The sequence below is a fragment of the Ranitomeya variabilis genome, chromosome 4 (genome assembly GCF_051348905.1).
Source record: "Ranitomeya variabilis isolate aRanVar5 chromosome 4, aRanVar5.hap1, whole genome shotgun sequence".
NCBI lineage: Eukaryota > Metazoa > Chordata > Amphibia > Anura > Dendrobatidae > Ranitomeya > Ranitomeya variabilis.
Genome location: NC_135235.1, coordinates 501,121,976 through 501,148,163, shown reverse-complemented (window position 1 = coordinate 501,148,163; position 26,188 = coordinate 501,121,976). Strand labels below are relative to the sequence as shown.

At 42.8% G+C, this 26,188-nt stretch overlaps 1 protein-coding gene across 2 annotated transcripts in view; it reads right to left on the bottom strand.

The window, feature by feature from the left end:
- BRCA1 (BRCA1 DNA repair associated) overlaps positions 1 to 26,188 on the bottom strand; it is a 220,792-nt gene that overhangs the window by 34,632 nt on the left and 159,972 nt on the right. For both annotated transcript variants that reach the window (XM_077252036.1, XM_077252038.1), the window contains exons 16-19: positions 19,699 to 19,786; positions 17,104 to 17,181; positions 13,420 to 13,460; positions 4,091 to 4,174 (exon numbers count right to left, since the gene is read on the bottom strand). In XM_077252036.1, coding sequence (XP_077108151.1) covers positions 4,091 to 4,174; positions 13,420 to 13,460; positions 17,104 to 17,181; positions 19,699 to 19,786 — 291 coding nt within the window. The remainder of the gene's footprint in view (positions 1 to 4,090; positions 4,175 to 13,419; positions 13,461 to 17,103; positions 17,182 to 19,698; positions 19,787 to 26,188) is intronic.

The following is a 26,188-nucleotide window of genomic DNA, read 5'->3' as shown; positions in this document are numbered from 1 at the left end:
ACAGGGGGGGGGGGGAATTATGAGCCATGCATACAGGGGAATATGAGCCATCAGCCATGCATATGGGGGGGGGGGGGGAATTATGAGCCACGCATACAGGGGAATATGAGCCATCAGCCATGCATACGGGGGGGGGGGGGGGGAATTATGAGCCATCAGCCATGCATACGGGGGGGGGGGGGGAATTATGAGCCATGCATACAGGGGAATATGAGCCATCAGCCATGCATATGGGGGGGGGGGGAGAATTATGAGCCATGCATAAAGGGGAATATGAGCCATCAGCCATGCATATGGGGGGGGGGGGGGGGGGGGGAGTTATGAGCCATGCATACAGGGGAATATGAGCCATCAGCCATGCATATGGGGGGGGGAATTATGAGCCATGCATACAGGGGAATATGAGCCATCAGCCATGCATATGGGGGGGGGAATTATGAGCCATGCATACAGGGGAATATGAGCCATCAGCCATGCATATGGGGGGGGGGGAATTGTGAGCCATGCATACAGGGGAATATGAGCCATCAGCCATACATACAGGGGGGGGGGGGATTATGAGCCATGCATACAGGGGGGTGGGGGGTGGAGAGATGAGCCATGCATACAGGGGGGGGTGGAGAGATGAGCCATGCATACAGGGGGGGAGGTGGAGAGATGAGCCATGCATACAGGGGGGGAGGTGGAATGTGAGCCATGAATACAGGGGGGGGTGAATATGAGCCATGCATACGGGGGAGGGGGGGAGAGTATGAGCCATGCATACAGGGGGGGGGGAATATGAGCCATGCATACAGGGGGGGGGGAATATGAGCCATGCATACGGGGGGGGGGGGGGGGGGGGGGGGGAATATGAGCCATGCATACAGGGGGGGGGGAAATATGAGCCACGCATACAGGGGGGAATATGAGCCATGCATACAGGAGGGGGGGTCATTATACAGTATGGAGAGCTGTGTGTGGTCATTATACAGTATGGAGCATCATGTGTGGTCATTATACAGTATGGAGCATCATGTGTGGCCATTATACAGTATGGAGCATCATGTGTGGTCATTATACAGTATGGAGCATCATGTGTGGTCATTATACAGTATGGAGCATCATGTGTGGCCGTTATACAGTATGGAGCATCATGTGTGGCCGTTATACAGTATGGAGCATCATGTGTGGCCAATGGCCATTATACAGTATGGAGCATCACGTGTGGCCATTATACAGTATTGAGCATCATGTGTGGCCATTATACAGTATGGAGCATCATGTGTGGCCATTATACAGTATGGAGCACTGTGTGTGGCCATAATACAGTATTGAGCATCATGTGTGGCCATTATACAGTATGGAGCACTGTGGCCATATTGTTTTGTTTATAATTATTGTATATAAAACAGTGTGATCAGCAGTGCTAAATGGCTGTGGTTGGGACGTGGATATGGGTGTGACTAGTTGTGAAATGGGTGTGGTCAGAGGCGTGGCCTAAATCTGCCACGGCGCAAAATTTGGGAGGTATGGTACTGCATTTGCCAGATCATGGCAAGTGCCGCAAATCCCATAAGGAATGAATGAGGCCGAAAGCAGTGTTGCTGTAAGTGATCCGTTACGCGGCACATGCAGAAAAACTGACGGATCTTTGCAAAAGGCGACTTTCACATCAGCGATTCTTGCTAAAGTCACTGCCGATAGTGTCATACTCACCAAAGGGGAGGCAGCACTAAAAGTGCTTAGGGCAGCAGAAACCCTAAATACGGCCCTGTGAGAGGCAATTATGTATTCAAGGGCTCAGCGTAGGGCAGATATTTTTATTCAGGAGCATTATAATGACACTGGTATCTTTAACCCCTTCCTGACCTCGGACGGGATAGTACATCCGAGGTCAGATCCCCTGCTTTTGAACAGCTGACATGTCCCGACTTTGATGCGGGCTCACCGCCGGAGCCCGCATCAAAGCCGGGACATGTCAGCTGTACAAAACAGCTGACATGTTCCCGCAGTAGCGGGGGGGTGGAATAGCGTTTCACCCGCCGCTATTAACTAGTTAAATGCCGCTGTCAAACGCAGACAGCTGCATTTAACTTGCGCTTCCGGCCATAGTGATCGGGGGTCAGCGATGCATCAGCATGAGAATCAACGGTCTCCTTGAGCCCTCTATGGTTGTTGATCCCGGATTGCTATGAGCACCACCCTGTGGTCGGCGCTCATAACAATGCAACAATTCTACTATATAGGAGCAATCTGAGCTTCGCTCCTATGTAGCAGAGGCGATCGAGTTGTGCCAGTTTTAAAAAATATGAAAAAAATAAAAAATATAAAAGTTTAAATCACCCCCTTTCGCCGCATTCAAAATAAAACAATTTAAAAAAATCAAATATACACATATTTGGTATCACTGCGTTCAGAATCGCCCAATCAATAACAAACAAAAAAAAAAAAAGGATTAACCTGAACGCTAAACGGCGTATTGAGAAAAAAAATTTGAAACGCCAGAATTAAGTTTTTTTGGTCGCCAAGACATTGCATTAAAATGCAATAACGGGGGATCAAAAGAACGTATCTGCGCCAAAATATCATTAAAAACGTCAGCTCGGCACGCAAAAAATAAGCCTTCACCTGTCCCCAGATAACAAAAAAAATGGAGACGCTACGGGTATCGGAAAACAGCGCAATTTTTTTTAAGCAAAATTTTGAATTTTTTTTCACCGCTTAGACAAAAAAGAACCTAGACATGTTTGATGTCTATGAACTCGTAATGACCTGGAGAATCATAAGGGCAGGTCAGTTTTAGCATTTAGTGAACCTAGCAAAAAAAACAAAAATCAAGTGTGGGATTGCACTTTTTTTGCAATTTCACCGCCCTTGGATTTTTTTTCCCGTTGTCTAGTACACGACATGCTAAAACCAATGATGTTGTTCAAAAGTACAGCAAGTCCTGCAAAAAAATAAGCCCTCACATGGCCATATTGACGGAAAAATAAAAAAGTTATGGCTCAGGGAAGGAGGGGAGCGAGAAAAAAAAAAAAAACGAAAATACCCTGGGTCATGAAGGGGTTAAAGGTATCAAGTGGATATGTGCTGCGGAAGACCGAAGAAGATGGAAGTCTGCAGAGACGGCTTTGGATGAGAAAACTCATCATGGGGTCTGGACAAGATGAAGACAAAAAGGAGAACAACTCCAGAGATTACGTCAACTATAAGGTACCTGGATGTAAATATTTGTGATACTGACTAATTCTCATGCTTTTATTTAAAGGGGTTGTTTAGGTTTGTGATGAGTCTGCACTCTGCAGTCATTCTTTGTGACTGCAGACTTCTGAAGTCTCACAGTGCGCACTGCATGCTGTCAGGATTCTCTCGTGCCAGCAATTTACATACATGCGGTCACGTGCCGACTAGACATGTGTGGCCTCACTCAATGACAATGAACTGAGCGAGGTCAGACACGTCTAGTCGGAATGTGGCCAGAAGTATACAAGTCACATGCTTGGGCTGACATGACTGTCCACCGGCAAGGGAGAATCCTAAAAGTGTGCAGTGCATTCGTTGAGAGAATTCAGAAGCCTGCGATGTCAGGATTCAGCTCTGCAGGTTCCAGTAGTCGTCACATGGACACGTCACTCATATGAGACTTTCATACTTATGGTCCTGTGACAACGAGCTTCTCTTCTGCTTCTCTCAGTTTTTCACTGAACATTGAGAGCATTAGGGAGAGGAGCTCGTGGGTACATGACCAAGTGTGCAAATCGCATTTGTGCTTGGGAAAGGGGGGGGCGCCAAACTGAATACTTGCCCCGGGTGCCAGAAAACCTAGATAAATTCCTTCTCAGAAGTCCTTTTTAAATGTCTCTCACTATATTATACATACACAGGTTATTGATTCCTTACTTGCACAGTGCAGAAAATGAGAACGAGAAATAACTAACGAGTACCGATACAACAAGCCTCAGCAACAGTATTTATCAAAAACAGATTAGAACGATCTGAAGCTTGTGCATTCCGCAATGGCGGATTAGCAGCAACCAGAGAGTGCGAGGAAATTATTGGGCTTTTATGGCAGTATCCACCAGCTGCATGAGTAGCAGAGGAAACATACCAGTCCATCTGATCCTAGTCTTGATCTTCTGGGACCTCTATGATTTCTTCCATTGATCACGTCTCCTTTCACTTCAAAGTCATACTGAAACAAGATAAGAGACATGTGAGGATTTCTAAATGCTGAGAGGAGAGCCATAGGCGTCTACATTTTTTCCCCTAAGAAATCTGGTACATGACTGAATTTAAGAGTGTTTATACAATTCCTCCAGGTCTTGCACACAATATCCATTTTATTGCTGAGCCTAATAATCTTGACTACATGTCTTTCACTCATCAGCCTCGAAAAGTAAGTGCTTGTTGTGAGACCTTGAGCCTGTCCATCCCCAAGGAAAAGTTCACTCTCTCCAGAAGCAATTTGGCTTGTTGCTATGCTGATCGTATAGAAGATATTTAAGGGTTATGCTGCCACTTAGACCTGGCAAGCATAAATAAATTACATTTCGAAAAATAGTTTTTAAAATATATTCAAAAATGGAAGTAGTGGAATTTGTCATGGTTTGAAAATTTAAGTACCCAAATTTTTTTTACTTTAAAGGGAAAATGATAAAGTTGGCTACAAAGCTGCTGTTACATCAAAGGGAAAGAGCAGCCTGACTCAGATAAACATGACTTTCCAATAAAGGCCCCGATTCATCAAGATCAGCGTTTATCTCACCGGTCTCGATGAGGGAGTTTGGTGGAGTTGCATGCTCCTAATACATGAAAAAGCACACGCCTCTTCATGAATCTGGAGCATTTCACGAATGCTGTGCGCCTCCATGCACAACGTGAAAATCATACTCCAATTAGAGACTGAAGAGACATTTCTGGTATAGGGAACGTAACAGCTCACCATCACACCAAGCCCCTGCCACAACCCCACGTTCTTCCATTTTGGCAGAGCTGGAAGTTACTGGCGTTAAAATGACAATAGCTGCAAAAAGTTGGTGCAACTATGAGTTGCGCCAAATTTTTGCAATTTTCCAATGCTTTTAAAAACACTTTTTGGGCATAAAAGCTTTGATGAATAGGGGCCATAGAATCATCTCACATGGTTGCTTACACAGAACATAAAAACAGCAATCAACATCAATGATGTTGGACATCACATGCCCACCAGTCTCAGAAGATCTAATGATTGAGTAAAGATAACTCTGCCACAAAGGTTTATGTGTACATCATATGGATGAAGTTCATCAAAGCACCCACACTTTATCAAATTTATCAAGGCCTTCTGTATTTTTGTCTCTGAGCTTGGAAACACCCCTATGGGGAAACTTTGTGTAAACACAGGGAAAATCTGCTGCCATCCTTCATACTGGAGGTATTGATATATGAAGCAATGTAAGTTGGATTCCTGTATATTACAGAGCAGGGGAAGAGATGAACTAGAAGATACAGTTACACAAGAGTTTCCTGTTATAGTGTACGAGGTAAGAAATTCAGATAAACCCTTGAGAAAAAGCTACGTCCTCCATAGGAGATAAACCATTTATGAGTAGCTATTCATTTTTCTAGTAAATTAACCCTTTGGAAATAACCATGTTGTACAATTGTAAATTAATCCTTTGAAAGCAGCTGTAACCTCCTCCTGGATCTAGGCCGTATAATACCCAACCTCATCTAATTATATATCCTCATGTTTGGCCCCATTAAAAGAAAAACACCTATACTCACCTCCCGTGCTGGCGTAGTCTCAGCGGTATCGGCACTCATGTTGTCAAGGCTCAAGTGAGGTTGTTACATCACACGAGCCCTGCTTCCAATCACCGCCTTCAGAGAACTGATGAGTGCAGAGGAAACCATGCTCATTAGATGTCTACCAGAAGTAAAGAAACTATTTTTCTAGTAGATGCAGTTGAGGTAGTTAACCTATTTTGTGCACTGCAACATGACTAGGCATATTCTGATACCATCAAAGTGGTATGGAACATATTTCGTTTGGCAAGCTGAGGTTTTTAATGAGTGTATATCACCCATCAAGATGGAAGGATGGAGATTTGATGAGATCTGCCTACTTATGTATGGCTAGCAGACTATCACTGCACAAAGGTATGTGCATCAATAAATGTTTTTCTACACTATTGGAGGAGACGGAGTTCTGGAAAAGAACAATATTAGTTTCCCGAGTACAAAGTAAAAGAAAGGATTAGGCTGAAACATACTTGAGAGTACTCTGTGATTGCTAAGCACATGCCATGTTGTTCAGAAGCACATTGTGGAGTGTACACAGCAACACTACTTGGAGGTTATCTAACTGAATACCTTGCATTATATTCAGTAGGCAATGGGAAACATTTATCTGGAGCTGAAAGACAGCTTGTCTTCCTCCAGACAGCGGACCGCGCCAACACTCAACTTGCAGGGCACAGCTACAGGAATAAGAATCAACTGTCTCGTCCTACCTCCGGACCTCTTGTTAATGTATCGTCCGGCCGTGGCGATTAGACATTCATTAGGGTTTAGTTGATGGCAAAGAAAACTTGAAATAAATCAGATAAGTTCAAGCTCTGTTACACAAGAGTTTGTGTCCAGAGCTGTTTCAGACTCATTAATGTGCAGGAGGAGTGCAGAGAGAACCAACACAATGGGAGCTTGGATTTAGAATGAAGATGAAATGAGATTGTTACATCTCTAATTGGAACAAGATGCTCATTTGTCTCTGCTGAAAGATGAGAAAAGTGACAGCTCCAGAGATGCCTTTACAGAGACAAATGGTAATATTTTATTCTACATTCTAGAAATGTAAAATGTGCTGCACAAATAGATAACTTTATTGATTTAATTCTTATACCTTTGACGCGTTTTGATGGACAGGTGCCCTCTTTAAAACCACACTTGCACAGCGTTACCGGTTGTACAAGTAATGTGACAGCAATCAATCCACTGGTAGTGGTAAAGGGGAATATAAGATGGAGGGATGGATATGGAAAATCTAGATTTACTGCAACGGAAATTTGCACTATAACGAAAAATGCATCATCCCCTCCAATCACAACTTTATCATGGCTTATATACTTTTTGATCAAAAATTGTTAAACTATCATTGACTGCAGAGAGTTGAAACATTTTGATAAAACTTATAGTATATTCGAGTCTCCGCTCCTGCAAGCCTCACGGCTGTCCAAATTGCCTAATAAACACAATCCATGCATGTGTTGTGCGACGGCACGGGGACGCAAACATTTTTCGAGCATGCCGAAGTCACTCAGTTAGGCTAGTTTCACACTAGCGTTCGGCAGGGCTGTGCACTTCCTCCGTGAAGCCCTGCCCACTGCCAAGCCTCTTCATTCAGCTCCGCCTGCGCATGCGTCCTGCGTACCCGACCTTTAACATTGGGTACGCAGGCCATGTGGATGCCTCCAGATGCGTAGTTTTCACGCTGCGCCAAAATGCAACATGTTGCGTTCGGCGCAGCGTGAAAACAACGCATGCGGAGGCATTCGCATGGCCTGCGTACCCAATGTTAACCCCTTAAGCCCCGAGGGTGGTTTGCACGTTAATGACCGGGCCAATTTTTACAATTCTGACCACTGTCCCTTTATGAGGCTATAACTCTGGAACGCTTTGACGGATCTTGGCGATTCTGACATTGTTTTCTCGTGACATATTGTACTTCATGTTAGTGGTAAAATTTATTCTATATAACTTGCGTTTATTTGTGAAAAAAACGGAAATTTGGCGAAAATTTTGAAAATTTCGCAATTTTCCAACTTTGCATTTTTATGCCCTTAAATCACAGACATATGTCACGCAAAATACTTAATAAGTAACATTTCCCACATGTCTACTTTACATCAGCACAATTTTGGAACCAAAATTTTTTTTGTTAGGGAGTTATAAGGGTTAAAATTTGACCAGAAATTTCTCATTTTTACAACACCATTTTTTTTTAGGGACCACATCTCATTTGAAGTCATTTTGAGGGGTCTATATGATAGAAAATACCCAAGTGTGACACCATTCTAAAAACTGCACCCCTCAAGGTGCTCAAAACTGCATTCAAGAAGTTTATTAACCCTTCAGGTGTTTCACATGAATTTTTGGAATGTTTAAATAAAAATGAACATTTAACTTTTTTTCACACAAAATTTATTTCAGCTCCAATTTGTTTTATTTTACCGAGGGTAACAGGAGAAAATGGACCCCAAAAGTTGTTGTACAATTTGTCCTGAGTACGCTGATACCCCATATGTGGGTGTAAACCATTGTTTGGGCGCATGGCAGAGCTTGGAAGGGAAGGAGCACCATTTGACTTTTCAATGCAAAATTGATTGGAATGGAGATGGGACGCCATGTTGCGTTTGGAGAGCCCCTGATGTGCCTAAACATTGAAACTCCCTACAAGTGATACCATTTTGGAAAGTAGACCCCCTAAGGAACTTATCTAGATGTGTGGTGAGCACTTTGACCCACCAAGTGCTTCACAGAAGTTTATAATGCAGAGCCGTAAAAATAAAAAATCATATTTTTTCACAAAAATGATCTTTTCGCCCCCAATTTTTTATTTTCCCAAGGGTAAGAGAAGAAATTGGACCCCAAAAAATGTTGTGCAATTTGTCCTGAGTACGCTGATACTCCATATGTGGGTGTAAACCATTGTTTGGGTGCATGGCAGACCTTGGAAGGGAAGGAGCGCCATTTGACACTTCAATGCAAAATTGACTGGAATGGAGATGGGACGCCATGTTGCGTTTGGAGAGCCCCTGATGTGCCTAAACATTGAAACTCCCTACAAGTGACACCATTTTGGAAAGTAGACCCCCTAAGGAACTTATCTAGATGTGTTTTGAGAGCTTTGAACCCCCAAGTGTTTCACTACAGATTATAACGCAGAGCCGTGAAAATAATTTTTATTTTTTTTTTTCTCAAAAATGATTTTTTAGCCCCCAGCTTTGTATTTTTACAAGGGTAACAGAATAAATTGGACCCCAAAATTTGTTTTCCAATTTGTCCTGAGTTCGCTGATACCCCATATGTGGGGGGGAACCACTGTTTGGGCGCATGACAGAGCTCGGAAGGAAAGGAGCGCCATTTGGAATGCAGCCTTAAATGGATTGGTCTGCAGGCGTCACATTGCATTTGCAGAGCCCCTGATGTACCCAAACAGTACAAACCCCCCACAAGTGACCCCATATTGGAAACTAGACCTCCCAAGGAACTTATCTAGATGTGTTGTGAGAACTTTGAACCCCCAAGTGTTTCACTACAGTTTATAACGCAGAGCCGTGAAAATAAAACATCTTTTTTTCCCCACAAAAATGATTTTTAGCCCCCCAAATTTTTATTTTCCCAAGGATAACAAGAGAACTTGGACCCCAGAAGTTGTTGTTCAATTTGTCCCGAGTACGCGGATAACCCATATGTTGGGGTAAACCCCTTTTTGGGCGCACGGGAGAGCTCGGAAGGGAAGGAGCACTGTTTTACTTTTTCAACGCAGAATTGGCTGGAATTGAGATTGGACGCCATGTCGCGTTTGGAGAGCCCCTGATGTGCCTGGACAGTGGAAACTCCCCAATTCTACCTGAAACCCTAACCCAAACACACCCCTAACCCTAATCCCAACGGTAACCCTAACCACACCCCTAGCCCTGACACACCCATAATTCTAATCCCAACCCTAATCCAAACCGTAAATGTAATCCAAACCCTAACCCTAACTTTAGCCCCAACCCTAACTTTAGCCCCAACCCTAACTTTAGCCCCAACCCTAACCCTAACCCTACCCCTAACCCTAAACGTGACTGAAATACGTGGCACTGAAATACGTGGCACTGAAATACGTGGCACTGAAACACGTGGCACTGAAACACGTGGCACTGAAATACGTGATACGTGGCACTGAAATACGTGGCACTGAAATGCGTGGCACTTAAATGCGTGGCACTTAAATGCGTGGCACTTAAATACGTGGCACTTAAATACGTGGCACTTAAATACGTGGCACTTAAATACGTGGCACTGAAATACGTGGCACTGAAATACGTGGCACTGAAATACGTGGCACTGAAATACGTGGCACTTAAATACGTGGCACTTAAATACGTGGCACTATGACTGTCAGAAAATGTTCATTAAACGGTTAGGGGTGAGGTTAGGGGTAGAGTTAGGGTTTGGATCCCTTTATCACCTTGATGGTGGTGGGTGGCTTTTCAGTGTGTTTTCTGTTTTTTTTCGATAAAAACGCATGTGTTTTTAACGTAAACGCATGTGCTTAAAAACGCAAGAAAATACTGCAGGTTGTATTTCTGAAAATGAACGCATGCAGAAAAAAAACGCATGCGTTTGAAAACGTGACCAAACGCGTACAAAAAACGCATGCTTTTTCAATGTTAAATATAGGGAAAAAACGCATGCGTTTTTTTGTGCAAAAAACGCTGCAGACAAAAACGCAAGTGTGAAACCAGCGACGCTTTTTATAGCAAAAAAGTTTTTGCGTCTCCACATTTTGAGACCTATAATTTTTCCACATTTTGCTCCACAGAGTCATGTGAGGTCTTGTTTTTTGCGGGACGAGCTGATGTTTTTATTGGTAACATTTTCGGACACGTGACCGTTTTTGATCACTTTATTCCGATTTTTGTGAGGCAGAATGACCAAAAACCAGCTATTCATGAATTTCTTTTGGGAGAGACGTTTATACCATTCCACGTTTGGTAAAATTGATAAAGCAGTTTTATTCTTCGGGTCAGTACGATTACAGTGATACCTCATTTATATCATTTTTTTATGTTTTGGCGCTTTTATACGATAAAAACTATTTTATAGAAAAAATAATTATTTTGGTATCGCTTTATTCTCAGGACTATAACTTTTTTTTAGTTTTTTGCTGATTATGCTGTATGGCGGCTTGTTTTTTGCAGGACAAGATGATGTTTTCAGCGGTACCATGGTTATTTATATCAGTCTTTTTGATCGTGTGTTATTCCACTTTTTGTTCGGCGGTATGGTAATAAAGCGTTGTTTTTTGCCTCTTTTTTTTTTTTTTCTTACGGTGTTTACTGAAGGGGTTAACTAGTGGGGCAGTTTTATAGGTTGGGTCGTTACGGACGCGGCGATACTAAATATGTGTACTTTTATTGTTTTGTTTTTTTTATTTAGAAAAAGAAATGTATTTATGGGAATAATATATATTTTTTTATTATTTATTTAGTATTTTTTTTTTTTTTTTTTTTTTACTCATGTGGAAATTTTTTTTTTTTTACTTTTTTACTTTGTCCCAGGGGGGGACATCACAGATCGATGATCTGATAGGGTGCACAGCACTCTGTCAGATCACCGATCTCACTTACATCGGTGCAGGCTTACCAGCGTCTGCTCTGAGCAGGCACTTGGTAAGCCACCTCCTTCCCTGCAGGACCCGGATGCCGCGGCCATCTTGGATCCGGGACCTGCAGGGAGGAAGGAGGTAGGAGACCCTCGGAGCAACGCGATCACATCGCGTTGCTCCGGGGGTCTCAGGGAAGCCCGCAGGGAGCCCCCTCCCTGCGCGATGCTTCCCTATACCGCCGGTACACTGAGATCATGTTTGATCGCGGTGTGCCGGGGGTTAATGTGCCGGGGGCGGTCCGTGACCGCTCCTGGCACATAGTGCCGGATGTCAGCTGCGATAGGTAGCTGACACCCGGCCGTGATCGGCCGCGCTCCCCCCGTGAGCGCGGCCGATCACGTATGACGTACTATCCCGTCACCGGGAATTAAGTCCCAGGTCACCTTGACGGGATAGTACGTCATACGGGATTAAGGGGTTAAAGATAGGGTACGCAGGACGCATGCGCAGGCGGAGCTGAATGAAGAGGTGCGGCAGTGGGCAAGGATTCACGGAGGAAGTCCGCAGCCCTGCTGAACACTAGTGTGAAACTAGCCTTAGCACACGAATATGCTCTGATAACCAGGGCTGTGGAGTCAGTGAGCCAAACCACAGACTCCTCAATTTCCATGGCACAGAGTCAGACTCCGACTCCTCCAAAATGGGCTCCGACTCCAAGACTTCAACTCCACAGCCCTGCTGATAACACTATCTGAGCACGTTCACTCATTACTACTCAACACACATTCTGCAGTAACACATTTAGCTTTGGTTTGTTCTGATTCTACACTGCCATCACTAGATTTACATATAGAAATAACAATGCATTTCAAAAGCACATTGCTGTGGACAGAGAGAGATGTGATGCTGAGTGTCAGGAACTGGGATTCCACAGGATTGATAAGAGCAAGATTTATAACAGCAGCTCAGTCAGGAGCGGAGAGAGTGGGGGAAGGCTGTGAGCAGCTAATTGCTATATAGAAATCAATGGGCTGGAGAGAGCTAACAGATGCCAAGAGGTGACCCCTTCTCCTGGAGTCTGGGTCTGGGCAGTCACTAGTGGCCGAGCTCCATGTAAAAGCTGTACATTATGTAAGATGAAAGATCTCATTGCAGGACAATAACAGCAGATGGAAAATGGAAGTGAATTGCTCAAGTGTTAATTTTTATGCTGTCTAACTAATTAACGCCATTTACTATCATGAGAATACTCCGTTAAAGCCCTGTTCTTCACCGTTTAGGGAAGAGTAAGAAGGCCCCAAATCAGAGCTTCCATTAATCTAATGTGCATGGAAGCCTTTAACATGCTTCATTCACGGTTTTCCTTGGAGATGAATAGCCTTTATTGTGCTGACTGGCAAGGGTCCCAAAGGTAGGATTGCAAAGGATCAAAACACTTATTGCCCATTCAAAAAAAAAAAGTACCAATGTAGAAATGAACTCCTGGAGAACTACTTTAAGTAGCATTTCAGTAACGTTATTGCTCTCAGAGTCCATTACAAATTCATTCTGGCTATTTACACATAAGGTAGGTTATAATAAATGCAAATGTATTTCTATTGAAGGAGAAAAAATATATGATCTAGTTTCTATGCTACAATAATGATGAAATAATAATAAAAAATAATTGGGTCAAATTTCCCTCGAATTACCATCTCATTAGACACAGAAAGACACTAGTGCACACTAAGCGGTACAGGCAGCCATACGTAGAATTACAACAGACTGGACTGCAGAGACGCTTTGATGATCTTACTGATCCTATTGTTTTCATTACAGCTATACTGATTATTGCTGTAGCCAGACAGTCCTGTTTAGATCACAGCAGCTATTATTTCATATTTAGCCTATATGAATTTTCATGATCCAGAAAGGACATTTATCAGGTTTCACAAAAAATGTCCAGAAAATAAATTAAAAGAGTTGAGGGTTCATAAACATGTACACAAAGCTGTGAACAGTGACGGCAATGGAAATAATGCTTCATGTCAAGATGATTATCTATCATTTTTCACAAGGATATTTAATATCCGACTCACCTCATCAAGAATTCTCCCCTCTCTGAACGACTGCACAATCCCTAGATAAAAAGAAAGTCAAAAAGTGACTGATTACATTAGAATTTGCTCAATGCAGATAAGCAGCCGCAAGGATTAAAATAAAAAGGGAAAAAGAAAATCATGTTTGAGCCGGTGTCATAAATTTCCTCTCCGAGATGCATATCAAAATGATTTTATATGATGTCCCAGACTTATCCATGAGACACGCACAAATAAGAAACTGTTTAATATGGTACGCAGAGGGGGTAACAAATAGTAATCTAAATCTATATACTGTAGATCGAATTCTACCACAATTACAATAAAACTGAAGCATTTTTGCTGAGTAGCAAACCTCCTTCCCCCCCCCCCCCCACACACACACAAAAAACACGCAATGAGTCCAGAAAGCTAGGACGCAGCTTTCCTAGTGACCACTCTCATTCCAATAGATCGTGTTATTTCTAAAGAAGTAGTGATGAGCAGCTGCTGGTCACCAACAAGACCGCCGATCTTCAAATCTCTGCAAAAAAAAACCCAAAACTAAATTCCGACCAAGCCTTAATTAGTGCACCCTTGGTGTGGCCAAGAGGCTCAATGCTGTTTCACTAGTGACTGACAGCAGTGGGTTGAGCAGGAGCTAGCACTATCTCCAGAAAAAACTCAGGCAAGCCTGTGCTGTCAGTCACCAGTGAAGGAGGCAGAAGCATGCAAAACCAGTGGCCCGAACAGTGTACTGAGCCTCTTGGCCACACCAAGGGTGCACTGAGCACCCTAACTGGCATATTTGATTATCACTAGTTTCCCCAAAAAGGACGCAGAGATTAGAACGCTTAAATTGTGCTTTCTATAGGGGTTATATCCCCTACAAGGCTATGTGGTTAGTTTATACAGTCCGCTTAGGCCCGACAGCCTTCGCTTAACCTTTTCTACAGCAAATTTGCACAAAGCAAGTGGATTCCGATGTTGATTTCCCAGCGAAAAACAGCTCATTATGTCGAATATAAATAAGGATTCTCTCAACAATCTTGGACAATGCTTCGCTGATCCCCAACACCCTCTGTACACTCCTATAACAATGCCAAACGCATGTGACAGCAGCAACCTAAGACTGGATAATGCAGCTTTCACATGTGGCAACACTGCAGGCCGAGTGCACAGATAGCGGAGGGGGATACAGAAGCACGGTCAGGGATAATCCGACTTCTATCGGGATCTTTACACTCCAATATGCCTCCAATCTCATACACAAGCATATAGAGCTACTCCATCTTAGGAGCATTGTTTTTTTGCTTTGCTTTGTAGTCCATTAGCTTAATCAAAAACACCCTGGCATGTTGGGGGGACAATTTTTACAAATTCATTACTTCAGAAAATAAAACCTACAGTAGATCCCATTGTGGGAATATTTATCTCTGCCAAGTAGAAGCAAAATAAAAACAAAAAGTTTTTCTCCCGCTAATCCCTTTAATAAGATTCTGAGAAGAGCATAACAATGGAAGTCTAACACAGTCTTAAATATATTCTTTTTTCCCCCTTTAGTTCCACTTTGAATAGTATAATAAGCATCTAATCACAGAGACTGCAAAATCTACTGCTTCTACAATAAGAAGTGACAGCCGCTTCTATTTTCACAAAAAGCCTTAGGAATATACTCGGATAGCGAAGGACTGCAATAGTAATAAACCGAAAAGTCTCATAGGAAACAGCAAAAGAAGGAAACAGGGAAAGTTCTATTACAGAATACTGTCAGATAACTCATACAGGTGGAATGATTCAAGGACAAGAGAATCCGATATGTAGATAACTGTTTATCATGTACATTTAATAATTTTGTAAAGTAAAACAGCCGATGATTTAGAAATATTTGTTGATCGACGCTAGTTCAGTAGCCAGTTTACGTACACAGACTGCTCTTCCAGTGCAGGCTGAATGGTCAGTTCCAGACTAATCAGTGCACATTGGGTGCCATTGTTCTCGGCAGCAAAGTCCTGCTTAGGCAAGATGATGTGCTACCGAGAAAGACCTCTTGATTACATCAAAACATTACTTCAACCAATGATTGAGCGGTCTGCAGTGTAGATGCATCTTTAGTCATTTAAAGACGTTATCTGGTGGCTTACAGGATTATATACAAGTCTAACATTTATGGAAAGGACTAGAATTTTTCTTAAAATTTGTAAGTTTCTTAAAAGGGGATTTCTGAGCTCACCAGAAATTTCTGCAGTCACTCAGAGACGGTAAAATCCTTACAGGATGTAGAATGCACACTGTCAGACTGTTACTGGATTTTCAGCTCAAACGGAAATAGAATATTGAGAAACGCCACAACTATGCAAACTGAATACCTGCGGTCACGTGAATAGCTACTCGAGATGGAAATTATGGGGAATCCTGACAGTATGTAATTTGCGCAATGTCTCGACAATCTGCAGTCATATACAATAGCTGAAGACATTTATATTGAACCTAGAAAAACCTTTTAGTCCTTCACACAAAGTAGGCTGCACCTGCCGATATTGGCAACATTGGGAAACCCATCAGTTGGCTGATAACTAGCGGCCCCCATAGACAATAAATATGGATTGGGCAGATTGAAATTTGCGCATGATCCTTTTATTTCCACGGGATATAAGTTGCTGGCCGAGTCATTTATGTGTATGACACAGTTGGGAGAGGTAGCGGTCAGCAGTTACCTAAGGTGTATAGACGCCTTTACTATTACAGGAAATACCGGCCACATCAAGACATGCACATTTAAATGCCGAATTCACCTAAATAAAACAGCTAATCATTATCCTCATCTTCCCTGGGAATACCTCTTTGGTACCCACCATTCTATACACAATGAGGCCTCCTATAATGATGTCTTGTCACGCGTAAGTAACACAACCTATGACTGGATGCAACAATCGCCTATGAGGACACCGCAGGATGCCGAGTGTACACAGTCTGGCGGGGACCAGAAAATAGTGGATTTTATTTTAAACTTTTAAAATATATATTTAATTCCATTAAAACTTCTCTGGACTTTGCTGCAGATTTGAGGTCAATCCACAACATTGTTGCAGATTTTCACTTCCCATTGAACTTAGTTGGAAATGCCACAATAAATCCTCCAAAATGCTGCAAATTTATAAATCTGCATTGCAGGACAAATAATGCTCTGCTACATGCAAAGCCTGCCACAACTTTCGAGTGTGTTCCTGTTCCCATCCACGAGAAACGGACCAATTTTTTTTCTCAGTTGTCATCCTAGTTGCATCAGGTTATTTATATATTTTTTCCCCACTTAACCAGGTAAACTGTTTGATAGAACTGGATAAAATGGATAGAACTAGAATGGAAAACTGAGCTACAATGTAGGCCTTCCGTGTTTCATTCGTCTTATACAGATCCTCACACACTTTAATGGCTGGGTCTGACCCTATAAACGAATAAGAATAGGACATGCTCGGAATCTCCCAGACTGGAGACACAGATCTGTTCTTACAACAAATGTGGGTATCGATTAATGAAACTATGGGTCAGTATGCTCTCAGACACAAAACAAAAAACAAAGCACATGGACGTGCCACACAGTTGCGTAAATGCAGTCTAAGCCACATGGACCATGTTTAGGGCCAAGATGCATCAGTGTTTCATTTGGAAAGGCCATTTAAGATACTAAAATCCAATACTTACATTCATAGCTAAGCACCCATTTTCTCCCAGCAATTCCCAGAAAATATTTCAACGTTCTTTCACACACGAGGTGTTCATCTATAAAAAACAAATATATGCATAAAATATATCATGTTGAAAATACATCTCTATTTTACTAGGTTATCTTATATACACACACACATATAGGAGGAACTTGGTAAGCCACAGTGCTTGGGTCTCATCATCTAAGACCCTGTTCAGAGGTGTCGGAGGACACACAATGTGCCAAGAAAACATTCCTTGAACCCTTAACTCAGCCTCCGTCATAAGATTTTTGATTTGCCCCAAATTCTGACCCTCCAATAAAACATTCAAGGAGGACCTGGACACCTTTCTTGAAAAACTAGAATATTACAGGCTATGGGTACTAAATTCTGTGATGGGGCGTTGCTCCACGGAACTAGTCTGACTTATGTGAAGTTGGGAAGGAGTTTTCCCACTGTTATGGGGCAATTTAGCATCTGCCCTGGATTTTTTTTTGTCTTCCTCTGGATCAAAATGTTAGGCTATAGGTTAAACCCACTGGACTAAAATTTAAAAATGTGAAATGTAAACATACAGAATATACGGTACATACATACAGCAGGTAGATACTAGATATTGCTCGTAAACGCTGGCCACAAAGCAGGTGGGGTATTTACAGATATAAAATGTGCATAATCATTCCCTTACATAACAGTTTCTACAATAATTTCCATGGAGCAGATCTTGCCTACACTGCTTCACAAACTGTATTCCAAAAAATAGAGAGTCACAATCGCCCTCATTTAACCAGCCACAGCCTACTGCTATTGTTGGCAAGCTGTCCCCGCATTCTTCCCACATGTCCGGGGCACATCGGATGTGTGATGCTTCCATGGACCGTCTTAGTCATTTCACATTCATATATGGCAGCAGCGCAGGGAGAAGACACAGTACTGATCTAAACGGTGTGTCACTCATTATGGCACTATCTGTCCTCTTCAGGCACGGACAGCACAGAGAAAACAAACAAGCAGAGAAAAGCAGGCTGGCATTTCTTTCCGCCCACCGACAGTTAATCAAGCCCAATTAGGGGCCTACAGCACTAGCCAAAATGAGAGCTGCCTTGGTACAGATGTAGTCACCAATAGGTCGCTCTTTTCAAATGCTTATTTTTATAGGCGTTTTCATTCACTTACTAGCTTGGACGATTGATGACGCAGATGGATTATACAAAACACTGATATTTTCCGGCAAGAGCTGACCGGTAAAGGCCTCATGGCCGGGTTTATAGGAAACAACAATAGACAAGAAAAAAAAAAAAAAAAAAGTAGTCGATCCGTAGCATCAGAGGCAAAAGAAATCCACACTGAAGAAAGAGACTGAATGTTTATTTTCGGTATTCATTGACAGTTGATTAAAAACTCAATCTATTAAATAATGAAGCGGTAGATTGTATAGCTTCATTACAGAGCGCCCCCTACACTTTCTTGACACACACTGCATCAAGCTGGTGGATGGACGCGCATGCGCTATTCATCTGGTATGATGAGCCTCATCTCGGGGCAGAGCACTAATCTCTGGTTATGATGTGGAGATATATTTTACTGGTTCTTTATGTATGAGAGTGGAAGGAGAGCATACACTGCTGCCTTTGTATCCCCTGAGAGCAGAGAAAGAATATGTAAACTATGTGGTCACATCGCAATCTCGGGATCAGTGTGGTGCTTCATACTACAGATGAACATAATTACTAGGGATAAAGGTCGTAGGCGCCAACACTGACAACAATGTAAGTCATTTAAAAATATACAAAGCTTTTTTTTTTAATATATTTAAATTCAAAATAATTTGTCCATATGCTATCCACTACATTTTAATATTTTTGTGGGATAACCCTTTAAACATTTGGCCTTATATTTCATATCACTGTATATGGATTATGATCACTACGTGTGCCCAACAATAAGTTCTCCATCTCAGACACATATAACAGCCATTGATGCACCATTCATACCCCCACAACTACAAAAACAGTACCTGTCCATGGCTGGTCCTGATAAGACTTGTCTATGGTATTCTAGCATAGAGAATATAAAAGGGGCTGACAAGAAACCTAAAGGTATAGTAATAAGCTTGGTTTTCAAACCCTCACCCTTTGGGTATAAGTTGGCCAGGGAGACAGCACCACTACAGTGGTCAGTTACATGGCTATACTGAATGTTTGGTCCATGTTCCTTTACATTACAGGCAAATAAATGGTTGGGTACTTGCAAAACGGAAAGAACCTTTATAATTATCTAAATCTCAATAAAAATGCAATAAAAAAAAATAACATTTGCGAGGCTGTAAACAATCTTCCTCCTCGTGTCTCTCCTCCAGCCATGGGTGTTAAATAAACTGTAGATAAGCTGAAGGCATGTTCCAAAATGCTTTTCCTAGGCAGGGATTAGAGGCGGCTTTAAGACTGATCAGAACCGTTTCCCATTAACCTTTCTGTGTGGAAATAATCCGTGCAAATCCCAACAACTTGATGATATATATTTTAGTGTTCAGTGTGGTGTAATGGAGAACAGCACTGAAGAGGCTGCAGGGACAACAGCCCACACCTACCTGTTTTCATGATGACGTGAGTGGTCGATTCAGTCATTTTGCTGGAAAAGATGCTCTGGGTTTTCCGTGCAAACTTCTGAACCAGAATCTAAAGATGAAACAGAAAAGTGAATGTCCAAGATGATTGGTGTAACTATGAACATCACCTAACTGCAGAATGCAAGGAACTCGGGTACAACATCATCCTATAATAGAATTCTACTTGACCGCCTCTAAAGGCCTCATATTCATCAGACTAAGTCAGCTGAACACACCAATAATGACATGTTCGAAATCAAACATGCAGGATCCTTTTCTTTTCTGACTGCTGATCCTTGTGTTCTGGTCGTGATAAATGGAGTCTGGCACAAGAGTTAAATGTTAGATTAAGGAAGATTTTGGAATAGATTCCTTGTAAAGGTACCTTCACACGAAACAACTTTGTAACGATATTGCTAGCGATCCGTGACGTTGCAGCGTCCTCGCTAGCGATATCGTTTAGTTTGACACGCAGCAGCGATCAGGATCCTGCTGTGATGTCGCTGGTCGCTGAATAAAGTCCAGAACTTTATTTGGTCGTCCAATCGCCGTGTATCGTTGTGTTTGAAAGCAAAAGCAACGATACCAGCGATGTTTTACACTGGTAACCAGGGTAAACATCGGGTTACCAAGCGCAGGGCCGCGCTTAGTAACCCGATGTTTACACTGGTTACCAGCGTAAAAGTAAAAAAAACAAACAGTACATACTCACCTGCGCGTCCCCCAGCGTCTGCTTCCTGACACTTAGGCTACTTTCAGACATAGCGCATTTTTGAGCGCTATTTTGCGGGCGCTTTTCAAAAATGCGCAATGTCATTTTCGTCTGCCGGCAAAGTGAATGAGAAATTCACTTTGCCGTTCAGACACACCGCAAAAAAACGCGGCGCTTTTGTCTGCAAACACGCCGGCGTAAAAAGAATTGACATGTCAATTCTTTACGCAGCGGCGTGTCTGCGTATCCCCATAGGGCCCCATATTATCGTCCACACACAGCGCCTTTGTCCTGGGTGTCGGCGTCTTTGTACGGAGGGGTTGACACCCAGGACCGGACGTGACGTCGGACAGGAAGAGGGAAGCCCCCGCCCCCCAGTGAAGCAGCATGGAGTCCTTCAACAGAATGAGCATAAACGTGGGGCTGCTGATCGATTTGGTATGTGTGTGTGTGTGTGTGTGTGTGTGTGTGTCCCCATGCGACGCTAGTGCCACCATTGTGCTAAGTCGCCGTATGGGACTACTACTCCCATCCGGTATTAGGATGGGAGAGTTGTCCCTGTGTCCGGCGACTTAGCACAATTGTAAAGTTACACAAAACACCTACACACAATACACATACATGACACACAGTACAGTACATACAACACATAACAGAGTATATACTCACCAACAGCACACTTGTAGGCAAAGCCCTCGATCCTCCAGGAAAAAATCCAAAAATAATAAACCAAATTCATACTCCCTGTCCGCAGAATCCATAAAACGAGTGTCCCACGCCGATCCCCTGCTCTCCGGCGATACACTGCCAGGAGCGAAGCTCCTAGCAGTGTATCGCGTACTGTTCCGGAGTTCAATGACTCCGGCGTCTCGGTTAACAGCAGTACAGCTGCGTTGAACTTTCCCACGCAGCACTGCCGTTAAGCGAGAGTGCCGGGGTCAATGACCGCCGGTAAACTCGCTCGCGCATGCGCAGTGACACACCGACAGGAACTATGGCTCCTGTCAGTGTGTTGCTGCAGCCGTGGAGAGCAGACATATCTCTGGATGTGTCTGTTCTCCATGGAAAATCTTGATACGTGGCACTTAAATACGTGGCAATTAAATACGTGACACGTGGCACTTATACATGATACGTGTCACTTAAATACGTGGCACTGAAATACGTGATACGTGGCACTTTGATACGTGGCACGTGTCACTTAAATACGTGGCACTGAAATATGTGGCACGTGGCACTTTGATACGTGGCACTTTGATACGTGGCACTGAAATACGTGGCACGTGGCCCTGAAATACGTGGCAAGTGGCACTGAAATATGTGGCACGTGGCACTTTGATACGTGGCACGTGGCACTTTGATACGTGGCACTGAAATACGTGGCACTGAAATAGGTGGCACGTGGCACTGAAATACGTGGCACTGAAATACGTGGCACTGAAATATGTGGCACTGAAATACGTGGCACTGAAATACGTGATACGTGGCAAAGAAATACGTGACACTTAAATACGTGGCACTTAGGCTATGTTCACATTTGCGTTGTGCGCCGCATGCGTCCTTTTTTTGATTGATTTTGGACGCAAAAATGCAACTTGCTGCGTCCTCTGCGGCCGGATGCGTGCGCTGCAGTGACGCATGCGGCGCAAAACGCAAGTGCGACGCATGTCCATGCGCCCCCATGTTAAATATAGGGGCGCATGACACATGCGGCGCCCGACGCTGCGGCGCAGACCGCAAATGTGAACGTAGACTTAAATAGCTGGATAGAGCTGGAACCGCGGGCTGTGATCTGGCCTACGCTCAGCACTCTGCGGAGCGCTGTCATTCAAAACACGTCCACTCATTTTGGTGTTTAGTCCCAAAATGGAGGATGGAAGAAGAAAAGGGTTGGACAAGGAAATGACATCATTTCTTTTTTTTTTTTCCCCCACTGCAGTTAAAGCTTTATTTGTGTCAAACACAGACAATCTGCAGAGAAAACCGCACTAAAAACCGCATCAAAAACGCACCAAAAACGCACCTGCGTTTTCTGCCAAGAGCTGCGGTTTTTGTCCTGAAAAAAAAGGATTGAAATCAGGATCGTGTGAACATACCCTTACCGTACAGGGTTACGAGGGGGGGGCGTCTGACTGACGCCTGCCCTAGTAACCTGGGGTTAGTGACAGTGGGGTTAGTAAACCCCAGCTGATGTCTGTTCCGCTTGCTGAGGCGTCTTTGGCTCAAGGCCATTGCAGCTGGCAGAATCGACATGATGTTAACTCCAGTGTGTATTGTATTCTGAGTCATAAAGACAGGAAATGACCTCAATGACTCTTTTTTTTTCCCCCTTTTTTTTTTTCAAACAAACTTTATTTTCAGTACACAATGCTGAAAAAAACGCAGCTGCAAAAAACGCAGCAAAAACCGCTGTGTGTGAAAGCAGCTGCGTTTTTTGCCTGCGTAAAAAAACGCAGGTAAAGCAGCAGCAAAATACACGCGCGTAAAAATACGCAGCAAATACGCTGTGTGTGAAAGTAGCCTTACTGAGCGCCGGCCCTAAAGTGAAAGCACAGCGGTGACGTCACCGCTCTGCTGTTAGGGCCGGAGCTCAGTCAGTGTCAGGAAGCAGACGCCGGGGGACGCGCAGGTGAGCATGTACTGTTTGTTTTTTTTACTTTTACGCTGGTAACCAGGGTAAACATCGGGTTACTAAGCGCGGCCCTGCGCTTAGCAACCCGATGTTTACCCTGGTTACCCGGGGCCTTCGGCATCGTTGGTCGCTGGAGCGCGGTCTGTGTGACAGCTCCCCAGCGATCAAACAGCGACGCTGCAGCGATCGGCATCGTTGTCGCTATCGCTGCAGCGTCGCTTCGTGTGAAGGTACCTTAAGTCCTTACAGAATTTGCATTCCATGCATGTGAATATGGTTCTGTGTGGATTTCACAATGAAACGCTGAGGATTATAATCCAGAGCTCTATTCAAAATGCTTAAATTTTAGGTCTACAGTCTCCCAGTAACTGGGGAGCGGTGGTGATCAAAAAATAAATAAAATAAATAATATATACTGTGTGTGTATATATATATATATATATATATATATATATATATATATATATATATATATATATATATATATATATATATATATATACACACACATATATACATACATATATACATATATACATACACACACATATACACACACACACACGAATGGACTCTTCTATTGTGATCCGATCTGTGATGATAATGAGCATGCTGAAAGGTCTTCTGTAAAGAGCTGGCTTACTGGCCACTGTGTAAATTACAAGATCACTGAGGTGTATGTATATTATATATATTATACTTACATTATAATAAAAAAATACCCATAACACAACACAAAGTAGACACATAATTTTCTGATAAAAATTCCCGTTACAACCAGAAAGGTTGCAAAGATGTAATAAAAGAAAAATTGAATGTCACTATTTATTAAGGATTGTATTCGTATGAACCATGTAGAAAAATGTCAAATTCTGTGAATGTCTATATTTTAATTCCAGCCTGACAAGTAGGTACACGACAAACCCAAATTCTATTTGAGAGAAAATCAAACATCATGTACATCTGACAGAAAGTAAGCAGAAAGGGATAATGCAGAAAGGAGAGAAATCATTCCCTGCAGGACAGATCTTTAAAAAACAAAAATAAACATATTTATTCTACCGAAAACCAGTCAAAAAATAGGAAATTCTCAGCCTCTCTGCTGAAGGACTTTGAAATGCAATTCTTCTCAGAAGTAATTCAAATTCATTTCTCAATAATTTATGAAGCAAGTGGAATTGAGAGCTCTGACGGAGGGATTATGAGTGCCGTGTGTTGATGGTGTGGGCCAAAAATTCAGAGCCTCGCAGGCTCTCAAGTATGTAAGTGGAGATAATGCCAAAAGGTCACTGCTAGACGCAGAGGCTTCAGCCCACTTAAAAGGAACTGGAGGGAAACCTGCTTGCCTTGCTGCTGGAGGAGATGCCATCTTTATCGATTATAGCGGCCACATTAAAGAGATGAGGAAATGCACAGGTAAAACTGGACAAACACACTGTTGAAGCATCCCCAGTGCAAGGATGAGACGCACTGCTAGTGTTTTCATAAAGTAACACTCCACAAAGGATTTAGATTTATATACACTATCGGGTTCATTTCTTTGTGTTCGTATTTTTGAAGCAATGATCAGCTCAGCTCTTTTATGCCACATTTATACCCCCCTTCATAATGCAGATATACATTTACTCAAATCGATATAAGGTATTTGAACAGCTACTTAAAGGGGTTGTCCAGCCATAAATTATCCTCTATGCAGTTCATCAATATCAGATCGAAGACAGCCCGACACCCTAACGGATCAAAAGGTATTCGCTCCGGTGGTCTGATATAAATACTGAACGGAGGTGTACAGCTCCGGAGAATAAGAGCTGAGCTACACCTCTCAGGAGCGGACGCTACATATTGAACACAACTGTGCAGTACTGCTGGAGTGAATAACAGTCCACCCACCGCAGAAGCGAATAGACCCCACCGATCTGATATTGTTAGTCAATGTAAAACCATTAGTCAACTGTATTACACATCACATTATCACTTTACAAAGGGTACATGAAAACATTACAGTGTGGTGAGGAAATGAAAGCTGCAATCTGGAGCCAGGCTAATGGGTGGTCTCCTGTTCTTTTTTAGAAGAGCACTATTCCGATGATTGACTGACAGTTCAGACCAGCAGCATTGCTGGTCCGACCCAGGAGCTCTCGGATGCTACAAGCACCTTTGGCTCTGCAGCATCATAAGAGTGCCTGATCGAGTGCTAACAGTGCGCTTCAGGAGTGTGGTCAGCTTCACAGCAGTGCTTACAAGCTCCATTGGAAAGCGCTTGTAAGCACTGCGCTCCTGGCCTAGGAGATAATAGTGGCCGATTACGAACATCAAGTGGTAACTGAAATTAAAGTCCCTCTGTTCTTGAGAAGGCAAAATAATCTTTAAAAAGTTGTGTTTTCACAAACCCTTTTCCCCACTTACGATAATGAGAATAACTTTTTAAGTGACCTGGTCAACGTTCATTAACTTAGGCTCAATTTGTTGATTGATAAATCCCTGAAAACCTAGACATGAGCATAGCGTTTGCTTTAGTGTGGTCAGAGAAGTCAAACATTCTCTGGATTTGCACAATTATTGAACTTGCTTCTAGGTCAAAATTAATAATTACTCTGCCCAGGAGAAGCACTCTGAGCATGTGCAGGTTTTCCACTTTACTAATCAAGTGCCCCATTTCATGCAGCCTTTGAATGGCTTTGTAGCCATCATCAATCTTTGAACCGGGAGCTTAATTTCCAGTCACAAACAAAGGTTAGAACCATTTGTACGGTTAAATCACACAGACAAAAGTCTCTAACTGTTGTTCAATGGATAAACATCAGAGCATAATTTTTCCGACTAGTGTCTCAAGAAGTTCTTATGATTTTCTAGCCCCACTAGCCACCAGGGATGTTGGAGAGTAAAGCTAGACCAGTGCAGGACCAAATGACTAAAATGAGAGAAAGGACCATATCACTGACACTTGGTTCCTGAATTGTATTACATGGTTTCATTTGTTGTTATTAAATTATTTGATTTCCCACCTAACGTGGAAATAGGCATTGTGAGCCACAGGGAGTCACATGAAATAGCTTGTAAGGATAGTCCTATTAATTAGATAAGACTTGTTCACAAGACTCTTGGGACCAAGTACAATTGACTTGGGA